The sequence below is a fragment of the Nothobranchius furzeri genome, chromosome 2, assembly GCF_043380555.1.
Source record: "Nothobranchius furzeri strain GRZ-AD chromosome 2, NfurGRZ-RIMD1, whole genome shotgun sequence".
In the NCBI taxonomy this organism is placed as follows: domain Eukaryota; kingdom Metazoa; phylum Chordata; class Actinopteri; order Cyprinodontiformes; family Nothobranchiidae; genus Nothobranchius; species Nothobranchius furzeri.
This window is the reverse complement of record NC_091742.1, coordinates 79,533,640-79,550,600: the sequence shown is the minus strand read 5'-3', so window position 1 is coordinate 79,550,600 and position 16,961 is coordinate 79,533,640. Positions and strand designations below refer to the sequence as shown.

General features: G+C 40.8%; 1 protein-coding gene across 1 annotated transcript; it reads left to right on the top strand.

The window, feature by feature from the left end:
• Window positions 1–1,890: 1,890 nt before the first annotated feature.
• LOC139062055 (uncharacterized) lies at window positions 1,891–16,476 on the top strand. The gene is made up of 18 exons (XM_070542251.1): window positions 1,891–2,015; window positions 10,044–10,131; window positions 11,151–11,356; window positions 11,491–11,719; window positions 11,856–11,931; window positions 12,015–12,292; window positions 12,401–12,472; window positions 12,839–12,924; window positions 13,009–13,086; window positions 13,167–13,372; window positions 13,480–13,579; window positions 13,700–13,856; window positions 14,273–14,370; window positions 14,626–14,770; window positions 14,845–14,965; window positions 15,146–15,149; window positions 15,276–15,354; window positions 16,444–16,476. Exons 1-18 carry the CDS (start codon window positions 1,891–1,893, stop codon window positions 16,474–16,476), a joined length of 2,181 nt encoding a protein of 726 aa, XP_070398352.1.
• The last annotated feature ends 485 nt before the right edge of the window (window positions 16,477–16,961 follow it).

Below are 16,961 nucleotides of genomic sequence, written 5' to 3'. Positions count from 1 at the left end.
TAAGGGACAAACCCACCTGTGCTTCCGACAATCAAGTCGACCTACGTTCATGAGGAACAAACCCACCTGTGCTTCCGACAATCAAGTCGACCTACGTTCATGAGGAACAAACCCATCTGTGCTTCCGACGATCGAGCTTTGGGCGCGATCCCCGAAACCAAAAGGGGGAATGTTGAGGGTCTGACCTCATGAGGAAATTACTATGCAGTGATTTTCTCCAAAATGACTGTGCTTAAATTGCTCTGAAAAGCAAATAATCACATCAGCGCCAAGAAACTTCATTTCCCATGATGCTTTGCACACGGAAGCATTGTGATGATGTCACCGCCTAATACCAGAAACACGTTCTGCGCATGTGCGGGAGGCCGTGGAGCTTTTCCCGCGAACTAAGACCATAAATCTTCAGCAGAGACAAAGAAATCTCGTTCTTTTGCCCAGGATACCTGGCGGTAAGGACACGCTTGTCGAACGCTCCGACTCCCTTGAGCACGCGGAAGCTCTAAGTGCCCAAGATTGAGCCACGCAACCGCTGGAAACCACTCCAACTCCATCGGGACCTGACTGGGAACGAGCGGAGCTCCATCCAGCTCTCAGAGACGCTGTAAGTTGTCAAACTCAGCACAAAAGAAACTTCGTTCTCTTTGTGTCCAGCCCGTGGAGAAACACTCCCGGAGAACGCCAAAACAGCGGACAAAGCCATCAAACCGACGGACGACGCCAAACTGCGGAGAAACACGGAGAACCGTCAAATCAAACAGCGGGGACGCCTTGCTGTTCTGGTGATCAGAAAACTCAGTTCTCTCTCTCCTTTTCTTCTCCCGTTTCCTCTATAGTCCAGAATAAGCAATAAAACCGCGCTATTGCTTAAAAAGTAGCTTCGTGTTTTCCTCTTTCGTTCCCAAACACGTCCGTCGGGTCATTTTGAAAGAATAAACTGCTTATTGATCATTGTTTGGTATCTTTAAATGTTTTCTGCTTGGCCACGTGGTTAAACTAAAAGATATTATTCGTGATTAATCTTTTGTGTTGTTTCATGATCCTTTGAAATGTTTTGAGTGAATTTAAGGTTAAGTTACTTATGATTCTAAGTGCCTTGGAAGTTAAAGTGCAAGTTGCCACCCACACTTTAGCCAGACAAAGGGGTCAGCCATCTTGCATACAGACTCCATTTTAGAAACACACACACACACATACATACACACAAAACACCTTGAACATTATTTTGAATATACATCCTTTTATTATATCACATGGTTATTATTCATTTATGCCACTGTTTATTCATTTGACAAATTGTTAATTAAACGTTATAAAATTCAGATTTTCGTCTCCAGTAGCTTTGTTGTGTCGAAGAGAAGTCTCTGCTCCAACGATTCTACGAACTTCAAGAAAGACTGATAAGAGTTTTGGATTCAATTTTTCCCCAGTTGAAGGGGAATGGTGCCCCGGAGATGTCTAAGAATATCTTAATTAATTAATAAATCAGTAAATATTCTCATATTTACAGAATTTATTGAAGAATCCAAAAGTAAGTTAACGCTTACTAATTGTTCGCTCCTAATAACCCCTACAATGTGGAGCTTTTATCTTTTCTTGCTGAACATGATACCGACTTGCATTACCACCTGACCACAAACAGGGTCTTTACTGGGACATCAGGCAGAATACAAAACAACCTCATTTATGCTATTGCTGAAGTGATGGAAGATGAGATCAAAATGGAGATCAGAAGAGCCCCTATTGTTACCATCATGGTTGATGAAACCAATGACGCTCGCACTCGTCCTGCGCTATGAGACATCCTCAAGTATCGAGGAGCATTTTGTCAAATTTGTGGATGTAACTAGTGGCAGGCGAGCTGATGACTTATTTTCCATATTCTTGAGGAATATGAACGCTGTTTGGACAAAGGTGTTACAGTGTTACGATGGCACAGCGGTGATGGCATCTGGACTAAATGGGTGCAAGCTCAAGTTAAGGAAAAGGCACATATGGCCTTATTCATTCACTGTTATGTACATAATCTTAATTTAGTGCTGACTCAAGGGGCCTCAAAGCATAAAGAGTGCAAGGTCTTTTTTGCCAATCTGAATGGCCTCGCTGAATTTTTCTCCAGATCCCTGAAGCACACACACCTGTTCAACTTCTCCTTAATGCAATTACCTAATCAATCAATCACATGGCAGTTGCTTCAATTCAATTCAAGTTTATTTATATAGCGCCAAATCATGACAAGAGTCGTCTCAAGGCACTTCACATAATAAACATTCCAATTCACAGTTCATTAAGCCAATCAGAAATAATGTTTCCTATATAAGGAACCCAGCGAATTGTATCAAGTCACTGACGAGTGTCGGTGACTATACAGCATTCCTCATACTAAGCAAGCATGCAACAGCGGAGAGGAAAACTCCCTTTTAACAGGAAGAAACCTCCAGAGAATCCTGGCTCAGTATAAGTAGCCATCCTCCACGACTCACTGGGGATCGAGAAGACAGAGCAGGCAGGCAGGCAGGCAGACACACACACACACACACACACACACACACACACACACACACACACACACACACACACACACACACACACATACACACACACACACACAATAATGTGTCTATAGTTAGGGCTGCTCAATTAATCAAATTTTAATCACGATTACGATCTGAGTTTTGAACGATTATAAAAAACAAAACAAGTCGATTATTTGCACCTCCCACTTGCGCTGCCCTGAGATGCAAATGAAGCGCTCCTCCCACAGTGTTGCCAACTTCGCGACTTTGACGCTATTTCTAACAGCTTCTCAGACCCCCTTCTTGACTTTTTAAATCTTAAAAGTACCTAGCGAACACCTCCGAAACATCTCTGGTAACCCTTAGCTACTTTCTGGATAACTGTCGTCGACGTTTCCTGCAGGTTTGCTAAACACTCCGCCTGCGCTCCGGACTGTTCTTCACAACATTAGGAAAGGGAATGATGTAGTGATGTGTCGGTCGCTAAAGAAACAGCTCTCGGAGCCGGCTCCCTGTTGGATTAACCAGAGTGAGTGACACACACACCGCATCTGCGGACTCCTGGCTAAATGTGCGTGTGCGGCGCGCTAAACACACGTGCAGCTTGCCCCGACTGCTGAGACCGGGTTGGGGGGTGGGGGGGTGCAGCTGTGGTTGGGACATTTATTACATTAACTGATGGACTTGTACATACATAGTTTATAAATAAGGTAGAAATAAATAGAAGTAAGTTCCTCATGCTGATAAATAACTAATCTCTGAGGACACGGTGCTAGTGCACTCTCCTACAGCACCTTGACACTACTTCAATACATGTTATGCAACATTTTGTGAACATCAATTTATTTGTTATAAATGCCACTGTATAATTCTTGCTGTCAGTGTTTGCAAGATATTGGTATTTGGATATGTACTGGTTAGACTTAAATGAGTTAAACCAAGGTCTAAATGCCTTGGGTCATAAACTATGAGCTATAAGTATATTGGTCTTTTTATACTGGGGAATCAGGAGTTATTTTAGTGATCATCTTGTTTCTTAGTTATTTTTGTCCTGATTGTGCCCTGAGCAATTTTATGACTGAATAAAAACAAAAATCAACATAAATAGAAAAATCTTCCTAAATAATCACGATCTCAATTTCACTCACCATAATCGAGATTGTTATTTTTGCCATAATCGAGCAGCCCTATCTATAGCTCTATTGTGATGTCTTAGTAAATATTCTGTTTGGTGAGATCAACTTTATTGTATTTATCCTTGAGGATCTCTAATTAAATGGGTAAACTAGCAGTAACACGTTCAACGTCAAGGAAAGCAAAAAGTTATTATCAGGAGAAGGAGAACGTTTAAGTGATTAGCAGCAGTGTGTTAGACGATGGCCCCCTCCATGAGGCCACCACAGCTCAGCAGAACATCATTGTAGCTTCTTCTGGGGAGAAAAACACTTTGAGAGAAAATAAAGTTAACAGCTGAAATTGCAGAAAGTTATACAGTTAAAGAGCAGATAGTAGAAGAAAGCAGTAGAGTGTGGAAAGTGGTCAGTGTATCCTCCAGCAGTCTAAGCCTATAGCAGCATAACTACAGAGATAACTCTGGATAATCTATCCTATTTAGATGGAGGCATGTTGGAGGCAGGGCAAAGGAGAGTCGCCTTTACCGACTGTACACTCCACCTCCCTCTACTCCCCCACTTGTCCTGATTTAGGCTAACATCAGATTTTAACCATAGGCCCTATCAAATAAAAATGTTTTAAGCCTATTCTTAAATGTAGACAAAGTGTCTGCCTCATGGACTAAGGCTGGGAGCTGGTTCCACAGGAGAGAAGCCTGATAACTAAAAGATCTGCCTCCCATCCTAATTTTAGATATTCTGGGAACCACCAGTAGACCTGCAGTCTGAGAGCGAAGTGCTCGGTTAGGAACGTATGGAACAATCAGATCACTGATGTATGATGGAGCTTGATTATTAAGAGATTTATATGTGAGAAGGAGGATCTTAAAATCTATTCGGAATTTAACAGGTAGCCAATGTAGGGAAGCCAAGACAGGAGAGATATGATCGCTCTTTTTAATTCTCATCAGAACTCTAGCTGCAGCATTTTGGACAAGCGGAAGACTTTTAACTACATTCTGTGGACTTCCTGAGAGTAATGAATTACAGTAATCCAGTCTTGATGTAATAAATGCATGAACTAGCTTTTCAGCATCACTCCTGGAAAGTATGCTTCTAATCTTAGCAATATTCCGAAGATGGAAAAAGGAAATCCTACAAACTTGTGAAACCTGGGATTTGAATGACATGTCCTGGTCAAAGATAACACCAAGGGTCCTTACTTTGTTCTCGGAGATTAGTGTAATGCCATTCAAGTCAGGTGATTGGCTAAGCAATTTCCTTTTCTGGATTTCTGGTCCAAAGATGAGAACTTCCGTCTTGTCTTGATTTAAAAGCAAAAAGTTTAGAGTCATCCAATGTTTTATGTCCTCAAGACGAGCCTGTAATCTACCCAACCGATTAGGTTCATCAGGGTTAATGGATAAATATAGCTGAGTGTCGTCAGCATAACAGTGGAAGTTTATCCCATGCTGTCTAATGATTTTACCAATTGGGAGCATATATATAGTAAAAAGAATTGGTCCAAGCACTGAACCCTGTGGTACTCCACAAGTAACCCTGGAGTATGAAGAAGATTTGTCATGTACATTTACAAAATGAAATCTGTCAGACAGGTAGGATTTAAACCAGCCTAACGCTGCTCCTTTGATCCCTACAACATGTTCAAGTCTTTCTAAAAGAACATTGTGATCAACTGTGTCAAAGGCAGCACTGAGAACTAACAAGACTAGAACAGACACAAGATTCTTATCTGAGGCCATAAGAATATCATTTGTAACTCTCACTAATGCAGTTTCAGTGCTGTGATACTCTCTAAAACCAGACTGAAATTCCTCAAACAGAGCATTAGTGTTTAAATGCTCACATACTTGGATGGCCACTATTTTCTCCAGGACTTTGGATAAAAATGGAAGGTTAGATATTGGTCTATAATTCATTGGGTCATCTGGATCCAGAGAAGGCTTCTTAAGTGAAGGTTTGATTACAGCAACCTTAAAATCTTGTGGTACATACCCATTTTCTAAGGATAGATTGGTTACTGCCCCCATTCTAAATATAATCAAAGGAAATGCTTCTTTAAATAATTTGGTTGGGATTGGATCCAAAATGCAAGTTGAAGGTTTAGATGAAGCTAATTTTTGATAACTCTGAAAGCTCAACTGGATCAAAATGGTTAAAGCACAGATGAGGGTCTAAAGTCACCTCTGATGCTGCCTCACTTACTGAGGAAGAAGAAATCGCATTAGGGAGAATGTTAAAGATTTTGTTTCTAATAGAATTAATTTCACTTGTAAAAAATCCCATGAAGTCATTGCTGCTGAGGGCTAAGGGAATAGATGGCTCAGAGCTATGATTCTGTGTAAGTTTAGCAACTGTACTGAAAAGAAATTTAGGATTCTTCTCAATTAATGCTGAAAAATAAGCAGTTCTAGTTTGTCGAAGCTTATTTTTATAAAGCACAAGACTATTTTTCCAGGATAGGTAGGCCTCCTCATGGTGCGTAGAGCGCCATGTTCTCTCCAATTTCCTAGAGTTTTGTTTTAAGGCTCATAAATGAGAATTAAACCAGGGAGCCAACTTCCTGTCCCTAATTACCTTCTTTTTTAAAGGGGCAACATCATCTAATGCCACACGTAAAGAGGAATTAACATGATGAACTAAGGCATCAATTTGTGAGGGGCTAGAACTGAAAATATTGCCCTCTGCTACGTTCCTCTGAGATGCTGAGGACAGTAAAGATGGAACAGTTGATTTAAAAGATGCAACTGCGTTGTCAGAAAGAGACCGACTATAGTGAAATTTACTTTCATGTCTCGAAAACTCAGTTATAAAAAACTCAAAGGTTATCAGAAAGTGGTCCGAGAGGACTGGATTATGTGGAAAGATCGTTATTTCCTCACACTCTATGCCATAAGTCAGCACAAGGTCCAATGTATGATGGCAGGAGTGGGTGGAGCTATGTATTCTTTGAGTAAAACCAATTGAGTCTAAGATATTACTAAAGGCTACATTGAGGCTATCATTTTCAATGTCCACATGAATATTAAAATCCCCCACTACAATGACCTTATCAGTATTTAGCACCAAATCTGATAAAAAAAATCAGAGGTCTGATCCAAAAACTCAGAGTAAGGGCCTGGTGGACGATATAAAACTACAAACAAGAGTGGTTTCACAGTTTTGCAATCTGGATTAGGAAAACTAAGAATAAGATGTTCGGACGAACTGTAGCTTTTAATCTGTAAGGGACTGATTAATAAGTCAGAATGAAAAATGGTTGCTACTCCTCCTCCTCGCCCTGTACTTCGAGCAATATGATGATTTAAATAATTTGAAGGAGTCGACTTGTTTAAGCTAACATAGTTCTCTTGCTGCAGCCAGGATTCTGTGAGAGAGAGCAAAGAGATCTGATTATCACAAATCAAGTCATTAACTAAGTCTTAGAAAAAATGGATCTAATGTTCAACAACCCACATTTAATTTTTCCGGTTTTCTGCTCAGTTGAATTTGTTCTAATATTAATGAGATTTCCATGGTTTGCTTTATTAAGCCTGATATTTAATCTGTGTGATTTTGGCCGTGGGCAGGACACTGTCTCTATGGGGTAGTGGGTGGTTAACAGTACAGAAGCTGCAGAGGGGTGGGTTAAACTACGACTCTGCTTCCTGGTCTGGACCCTGGGTAGTCATGGAGGACTAATAAAACTGGCCATATTCCAAGAAAGAAGAGCTGCTCCATCCAAAGAGGGATGGATGCCGTCTCTCCGCATCAGACCAGGTTTTCCCCAAAAAGTTTTCCAATTATCAATGTAGCCCACGTTGTTTTCAGGACACCACCTAGACAACCAGCGGTTGAAGGACAGCATGCGGCTAAACATGTCGTCACTGGTCCGATCAGGCAGGGGGCCAGAGAAAATTACGGAGTCCGACATTGTTTTGGCAAACTTACACACCGAAGCAACATTAATTTTAGTGACCTCCGATTGGCGTAACCGGGTGTCGTTACCGCCAGCGTGAAGAACAATCTTACTGTATTTACGCTTATCCTTAGCCAGCAGTTTCAGATAAGATTTAATGTTGCCCGCTCTGGCCCCAGGTAAACATTTAACTATGGTTGCTGGAGTCTCTAATGCCACGTTTCTGACTATGGAGCTGCCAATGATCAGAGTCAGCTTGTCAGTGGGTGCGTCACTGAGCGGGGAAAATCTATTAGAAACGTGGACAGGTTGGTGGTGGCCCACGGGCTGGGTTCTATGCTTCCTGCGTACCGTCACCCAGCCGGCCTGAGGTCCCGGCTGCTCGGGTTCTTCTGCTGGAGGACCGCTACGGGGTGGTTCTGAGCTAGTCAGCCCCGCGCTAGCTAAGTAGCTATGGCTGTTTACGGGTTTTTCAACAGCGCGGAGCCGGGACTCCAATTCCGACACCCTCGCCTCCAAAGCTACAAAAATGCTACATTTATTACAGGTACCATTATCACTAAAGGAGGCAGAGGAGTAACTAAACATCTGACACAGAGAGCAAGAGATAGGAGACGGAGAAGCAGAGATGGAAGTAGCCATAGCCGTGCTGAGGCTAAGCTAACTGGACAGCAAACTGTTCAACACCAAATAAACTGCGTGCGAACTCAAATGGTTCCCTAAAAGCTAGGTGGAACAACAGAAAATGTGTGTTTTGGCGTGCTTATGTGCTACGATAACTCAGAGATATCCTGTTACAGAGAAATTAAATCGGTTTTAGCGAGCCCCAAACACCAAACAGCTTCACGGAGTGCAACACTGAAAACAGGAAACAGGAAACGCCTTACCGCCAGGTGCAGCCAATCAGAGAGACTGAACTCCCAGGTGACAGCAGCCAATCCAAAAACCAAAATAAGCTACTTCAATGCATTTAGGGGAGTGGTCCTGGTCAAGACAATCTCCTGAACTCCAAACCAAATGTCAGAATGGGAAAGAAAGGTGATTTAAGCTAGGGCTGCTCAATTAATCAAATTTTAATCACGATTACAATCTGAGCTTTGAACGATTATAAAAACAAAACAAGCCGATTATTTGCTCCTCCCACTTGCGCTGCCCTGAGTTGCAAATGAAGCGCTCCTCCCAAAGTGTTGCCAACTTGCCGACTTTGACGCTATTTCCAACAGCTTTTCAGACCCCCTTCTTGACTTTTTAAATCTTAAAAGTACCTAGCGAACACCTCAGAAACATCTCTGGTAACCCTTAGCTACTTTCTGGATAACTATCGTCGACATTTCCTGCAGGTTAGCTAAACACTCCGCCTGCACTCCGGACTGTTCTTCAGGACATTAGGAAAGGGAATGATGTAGTGATGTGTCAGTCGCTAAAGAAACAGCTCTTGGAGCCGGCTCCTTGTTGGAGTAACCAGAGTGAGTGACACACACACCGTACCTGCGGGCTCCTGAGCTGCTAAAAACGGCTAAATGTGCGCGTGCGGCGCGCTAAACACATGTGCAGCTTGCCCCGATTGCTGTGAGACCGGGTGGGGGGGTGCAGCTGTGGTTGGGACAATTATTACATTAACTGATGGACGACTTGTAAATAAATAGTTTATAAATAAGGTAGAAATAACTTCCTCACGCTGATAAATAATAACTAATCTCTCTGAGGACACGGTGCTAGTGCACTCTCCTACAGCACCTTGAAACGACTCAATAAATGTTATGCAACATTTTGTGAACATCAATTTATTTGCATTTATTTGTTATAAATGCCACTGTATAATTCTTCCTTTCAGTATTTGCAAGATATTGGTATTTGGGTCTGTAATGGTTAGACTTAAATGAGTTAAACCAAAATCTATGGCCCTTGGGTCATAGACTATGAGCTATAAGTATATTGGTCTTTTTATACTGGGAATCAGGAGTTCTTTTAGTGATCATCTTGTTTCTTATTTTTGTCCTGATTGTGCCCTTATGGCATCAAAATGGGCTCAGCTCAGTGTAAAAATAAAAAACAACATTGAAAACTCGAAAAATGAAATTGTAAAATCTAATGAAATTTCAAAACTTGAAAAAAAAAATTGTAAATTCCAACAAAAAATGGGAAATTTTAAAAATGAATTTGTAAATTCGAACTAAAATATGTAAGTGTGGAAAAATAAATTGTAAATTAATAAATTAAGTAAATAAAAAAATATGACTAAACTTAAAACTGCAAGCAAAAATTAAAAGATTTAAATTAAGGAGAACACACTGAAACAAGTTTCGGCTGAGTTTACCTTTCTGCTCCCCGCCTCTGCATTCAGTCCAGAGATTTACGATTACGTTCAGTTTTTTTTTTTCGTTTACGAAGCTGAGCCTGATTTTATGAGGGGGCGGGCTTTGTGCTCATTGGCTACATGGAAAATAATTGACATCCAGGTGAAAGCGCCTAGATTTGACGTCATTTCCGGCCGTTCAGTGTGGCGCGGCTGTTAACGCGGCATCGGAGCGGTGTGAGCTGGCCAGCGGCGGTGTATGGCGCGATGGATGACCGACGTTCATCTGCAGTAAGTTGATTTTGTGGTCATGTACCGTTTATGAACTTCAGAGTTTTGTTTTACTTCAGCTTATTTCGCCTGATTAAGCAGCGAGTTACTCTTGTTAGCGGCTAACCATATTAGCTTTAGCTAAATTTGAAAACACTAACCATCTGTGGGAGGTCACCTCCAATTTTATTAAGCTAATTTGAAATCGGTCTTTGTCAGATGACGTACCGGGTGCTGTAGCGTTGTATGATGGGATAGCTAGGTGTATAAACAATGAATGCGTTGGTTGCTTTGTGTTTAGATCTTATAAACCTGCAGAAAATTGTACACGTGCAAAGGGCTGCCATGCCATATTCACAAGAAGGCAACACATTTAAATGGAGGCAGGGATCTCGTTAAAAATAAATTGTGAATTTTTATTCATTATTTGAAAATGAAAATGTTAGGAGGAAAAGATCATTTTTTTAATTCTGTCCATTTAAATTACATCAAAAATCTCTATTGCGACCTCTGCATGTACATAATGTTTCTGTATCTGCTTGTAAATTATGTTGATAACATGTTTAATGAAGGATCATCCAGAAAATAATACCTGGCGCAGCGCCTGTGTTAGTGGAGTCCTGTTTCTGGATGGTTACTTTTACTTAATTATACGTATATGCCAGAATTTTGCTACGCCTACTGAAGTGATATATTTTCAGCAGTAATGAGACGCCGGAGCCCCATTTGTTACTTTAGAGTTCGTAGGGATCTACAATGTTGATTGTAGACAATTTCTGAAAATACCGATTTTTAGCCTCCTTCACAAGTTTATTCCTGTAAGGGATGTGTTCGTCCTTGTTCTTTTTATCCATCATTTTGACTTTTGTGCTGCTTCAACTTCAGTTGTGGCTTTCTCTAGCAACGCGAGTCATACACCCAAAATGGCGCTAAGGGGATGTGGTTGACATGCAGGTCACGTATCTGACAAAGACCAATTAAACGTAAATGTGCGCACATTCTTTGATAATATCTGTCAACTACCTACATTGGCCCTCCAGACAAATGTCAGTGGCGACATTTCATCTGCGGTGCATGCCCTGGTCAGTGTGCTACAGCAGAATTTGCAAGAGGTTCAGGGCCAGACGCCTACTCGTGTACCTAACCAGCAGGGTGAGACGCCCCAAACGCTTCAGCCCCCGATCCAGACACAGTCCCATCAGGGACGGAATCTGACCCCCACCAATGTACACCAAGACATGACCAGGTTTATCTCAGCTTCATTTTGATAAATAAATATAAAGAAAGGGTTAAAATGCTAAACAAGTGCTTTCATACAATGCTGTTTCTCTTAATTTTCTGTGCAGTTTGTTTAGTGACATTGTTTTCACTTGTCTGCAGATCTTTTCCTGCTCTTTTTCAAAGGCACAAATTATTGGGGAAAAGACGATTCCTCGGTGGCAGTAACACAGTCAAAGCTACTAAAGCACCAAAATCTTTTCGTTGTAACTGTTACCTGCTACACAGTAATGCAGAAACTACTCCACAGCCTTCAGAAGAACTTGAGCATGTTCTGGCAGGACTGGGGAAACGAAGTCTCACAATTTCAGAGGACATGGACCATGTTCAGGTAATATTCCTTACAATAAAGTTCTTAGGCTGTTCAAGGAGATGTATTGTCTATAGATATAAAACAATTTACACATTTGAGTCTTGCAAGTTAAATTCACAATTGGAATTGTGGTCATTTTTCCCTTTATCATTAGGTGTCCACTCAGCTGACAGAAGCATATCCTAAAATGAAGGTCTTAACTGGAGGATGGCTGCTTAAAAAAGCATCAGGTGCTTTGCAATGCTACAGTGTATTTTGTACATATATTTATTTAAGAACCACTTAATTAAGTCAGTCTTTTATTAATTTATAGGAGGCCGTGGACATAGGCGTCTTACTGTCCTCCCACCAGATCCTGAGGGCTACACCGGAGCCCAATTAAAGACAGCAACAGGAGCTGGTAAAACAGTCATTTACATTGTTCCACTTCAAGAGGAACTAGATCTGAGTCCACTCCCAGATGATGCTAAGGAATATGAAAAGATGCCAAAGGCAACATGCAAGTCATGTAGTCGTGAAATGCCTCTGCAAGTGTTAGCTCTTCATGTCCAAGAATGTATTACAAATATCACTTCATCGGAAGATGAGCAGGTAAATGATTAGAATTGCCTAACCCATATTAATTTATTAACTTCTAGGTTTACTTTGTTTATGAGATCAGCCTCTAGTTTGAACAAACTTCTCTGGGCTTTTTTTTAGCAACGTGAAGTTGATGGCCCCCTGGACGTTGAAACTAACATTGAGAAATTATCTTCATCTGAAGATGAAATGGTGATTTAAAGCAATTCCAAACTAAGCCTGTTGACATTTTGGTGATTGTCGTGGTGAACCTGAGATGTCGAGTGTGTATGGCAGCTTCACATTTGTTGGTGTGCCACAGGGCTGCCGTGGCTATTTGTTGACTCGTCCCTACCAGAGTGTGAATGTGTGTGGGTGTGTGAATGACTGGTGTAGTTAAGTGTCTGCTAAGTCACCATACACTAGAAAGGGCTACATAGGGACAATTAGCCATTTCCTATCGCATTATTATATGTTGTTTAATGTTACTTGTGTAATTAAGTGGTTGTTCTCTTTGCTTACTATATATTCATGTAACGAATAACATTTTTTTGAAATGTTTTTTGTTTTTATTTTTAGATTGCTGAAAAAGAATGTCCACTATGTGGAAAAATGCTCCCAGAAGCTGACTTACCCATGCACGCCAGTTTTTGTGGAGATATCGGGTATAATTTTAAGTTTCAATAATTTTATATGACAAATGTCACTTGGATTTTTTATTTGACAATTCTAAGTCTTAATTTTGTTAGCTATGAAAGCCACATGATGACAAACACAGTGCCCCAGGACACAGCGAACGACACCACAGAGATGCACAAAATATTGTGGTAAGTTTTAATCTTTGCATGTTCTTAAAATCATAATGTGTTCATTGTGATGTTATTACTTTGTACACTCTGTTCAACAGTGAAGAAGATGTCCTGCGCTGGCTGGCTACACAAATTGACAGGAGTAAAGAGTTTCATCTCTGTGTGACAAGAGATGAGCTTGTAGAGCGAGGCATGAAGTTGTGGCAACGTCAGATAAATGCCTCCCCACTAAACCCACTGAAAGTCACCTTCATTGGAGAGGCAGGAGTAGACACAGGAGCCTTAAGGCTGGAGTTCCTGACAGGTTCACTAATTAGTATTTAATGATATTGCTTTATTTTTAATCACTTGGTAAATATACCACCAAAGACTGATAAAATGGGTTATAATACACTTCTGTTCACTACTCAGAAATGGTTGCTGGCTTGGAGGAGAGACTGTTTGAAGGGGAAGAAGGCAAAGGAAAAATGCCAAAATATTCTATCAGTGACTTAGAGAAGGGACTGTTCAGGTTTGTACATTTTAATTTGCTTTTTAGCCATTTGTACTGTACTGACCCTTTAAATGTGGTTCTAGGAAATTATCATTCTGCATAACAAGTTCCATGGCCATAGTTTCATTCTGTTATCAGAGTTGCAGGGGAAATCTTTGCAGCCAGTCTGGCCCAGGGTGGACCTGCCCCCAATTTCCTGCAGGAATGGTGTTTCAGTTTCCTTGCAACAGACCGGCTGACAACTGTCACCAAAAATGACATATATGAGCCGCAACTGAGAAGTTTGATCATGAAGGTACAAGGTGTCATCAGATAACAGCAACACAACTCTACCACTGACTCTGGTTGGAAACATTGATGTTTTATCTCCACAAATAACACAAACTTGATTGAGTTCTGCCATGAGGTGGATTTGCTAATGCTAACTGTTAGCTCCTACTACTCAAGACATTGTCTGCTATTCAATAAATGCTAAACCAACAACAGCCTTCCTTTTCATCAGTGAAGATGGGTGAGTCCATGAATATTAAGTGACAGTGTGACGTAGATCTGTTGGGTTTATTAAATCCTAGCATTTCAGCCAATAGTTTCTATTTGGAGAAAATGCAGGAAAAAAAATTATAATGTTTTGTGAGTCCTTTTTCAACACTCTGTTTTTATCGAATTTTGACATAACCACTGACTCGTTTCTGCATTTGTTTTGTCTTCAAGCTTGAGGAGTCTGAGGATCTATCAGCGTATACAGAGGAAATCCTAAACTGTGGTTACACAGGGCAAATCAACATGGAGAAAAAAGGGGAGATGATCAGGTGTCATTTTGTCATTGAAACTTCTTTAATGTTGAACATTTTACTATTTTGAATTTGAGTTCTGTGTTATGTTTTCTCTGGTAATGTTTTCCTAGTTAGCGCCTTTTGTGAATGTAATTGCAGTTGTAAATGAAAATGTCCCTACTGAGGGACAATAAATGGATTTTCAATTATATTCTTCTACTTACAAATTATTTTAGAGCTTAATATGTTCTTTCTAATTCTTAATATTTTTTTTTCACACATTTTAAAAAGGGCCATTGTTTTGCATGCAACAATGCAACGCACACCAATGCTGAAGGAACTACGAGATGGCCTGGATTTGTACAAATTTGCCACGGTCCTGAAGGAGAAACCAGAACACTGTCGAGGTCTTTTTGTCACAGACAATAATGACAAGGTATTATTGCCTATTTTGTATGTTGAAGGCCTGTCAGACAGTATAACAACAAGGTCTTTCCATGTCGTTTGCAGGTTGACTCCCACTACATTGTTTCTCACCTTGACCCCCAGATGAGTGACAAGGGCAGCATCAAGCACATCAAAGAAGTTAAAATCTTGAATTACTTTCAGGATTTTCTGATTGAACTTGAGGGTATGTATTATTGACATTATCGGTTGCTTACAAAACAATTCAGCACTTAGGTATAGCAATAGTCTGAGGAGAATATCACTATTAAGCTTTTATGTGACACTCCACAAATAAAAAAACTGGTGACACAAAAGTAATCATGCTTCAGTTCTGACAACTGTGGTATTGTCATCTGTGCCCCAGACAAGTTGGTTCCCAAAGTCAGACTTTCTTGGTCAGCTTAGGCATTTACACAGTAGCATCGGCTCCACTCCACCTGGACCGGGTTGAGTTTCTCATTTAGGTAACCTTTGATTTTCCCATGTGCAACCAGACGTCTTTTCAGTCCTGTTCCCGAGGTGGTCTGTCTGGAGAGGAACTGGTCCAATACCCACAGCTCATTTCTCCCTCTGGTTTGTCTCTGCTCTCTGGGGCGAGCAGCAAACTCATAACTTTATGGTTTTGGTCCATCATGAGTAGAATTATAAATATGTAAAGTTTCCTCTGTGTCAGAGCCGCCATTAAAATCTATATTTTTTCTCTAGATTAAGCTAACAGGACTCCCTCAGCTGACTTCACTTGGTTTGGGAGAAAAAAAAAATTCTCACCAAAATGACTCTAAAAGCCTAAATAATTTATCTATGTGTAAAAAATGTCTAAAACGAGTTTCTAATATGTTTCTCTAAACATTGGTTCATGGGAGTCTAACCTGCAATTTGCTTTAAAATGAGTGTCTGACTAATGTAGGTTTACTGTCTCTTACTGCTGTGAGCAGTGCGTGCACACGCACACACCCTCTTTCAGTCATAATTTGAGGGTAAAAATGAACAACAAAGCAGGATGCCTCCAACAAGATTGCTCTGGCTGCATTTGTTTACAATGAAAACAACACAAACTTCTTTGCAGTCTCTTGCCCCGCCCACATGCTTGGAGATGCGCTCATGACGTCACACGCCTATGTGCTCAATCAGTTATGCATTGCATGGGCGTCTCACCCAAAACACCCACATTTTCCCTGCAGTTTAGCTCAAAACCTTTACTTGGTCTGGTCCCTCTGTTTCTTTCGCTGTATTTGCCTTGTCCTGTTGCTAATTGAAACCCACACCTGTGTGCACCGAACGTCAGTATCATTGTTGGAAAAATGTTTCACCACCGCTCACGTTGCAAAAATGTGGGCACTCATTACAAGCTCGCACCTGCGGTGGTCTCTGGTTTTAATCACGAGCCACAGATCTAAGTTGTTTATTTATGAAAACTTTGTAGAATCTAGTTACAGTAATGAGTGCCAACTAAGCCTAGCTCTGGTGTCGCAGTGACAGTTAATGTGATAACCAGCTCCTGTCTAACAAAGACGGAAGGTGGAATCAGGACCCAACTGGGGAAATTCCCGGTGGGCCGATCTGATGTTGTTCTTTGGTTTTTCTGGCCAGTGGGTCTTTGTAAAGACATTTGTTTTTGTTTAACTTGACAGGTGTTAAAGTGTGTTCTTATTTTTTTTCAAGATAACCAAGAAGATGGAGGAAAAGATCAGCTGACTGTACCAAAGGTCCTGCAGTGGTTCACAGGACAGTCTCATCGGCATCTCCTACTGTCAGAAAGACAGCGGTTCAAGATTACAGTCTGTTTTGACCATGACTGTTTTGAGCGCATGCCTAAACATTCATTGTGCTTTCCAGTTGTGAGTGCATGTTCACACACTGTAACTTTTCCAACTGCTCACCTATGCACTTATGAGGAGTTTAAAGTAAACATGGCTACTGCAATTACGTGTGGCAAAGAATTCCACATGATCTAGGAGTGATCTGTGGTGAGTAAGTTGGAATTGCAGCTTTTGTTCCTACATGTGTGTCAGTGTTCTGTTACTCATTTAATATGTTCTATATATTAGCTCTTTACTGTACACTCAAGCTTTAAAAGTAAGTAATGCCATGGTGTTCCAACATGGTGCTTCTGTTTCTCATCTCAATAAACTCAAGATTTCAGTCTCGTGTAACTTCATTGAAAAACATTAATAAATGTG

Excerpts from the sequence above, each read along its gene's own strand:
- LOC139062055 (XM_070542251.1), top strand. The coding sequence starts at position 1,891 with ATGAACGCTGTTTGGACAAAGGTGTTACAGTGTTACGATGGCACAGCG. Across the intron at positions 11,357-11,490 it reads GTACACCAAGACATGACCAG|ATCTTTTCCTGCTCTTTTTC; the intron begins GTTTATCTCAGC and ends ACTTGTCTGCAG. Across the intron at positions 13,857-14,272 it reads TGAGAAGTTTGATCATGAAG|CTTGAGGAGTCTGAGGATCT; the intron begins GTACAAGGTGTC and ends TTTGTCTTCAAG.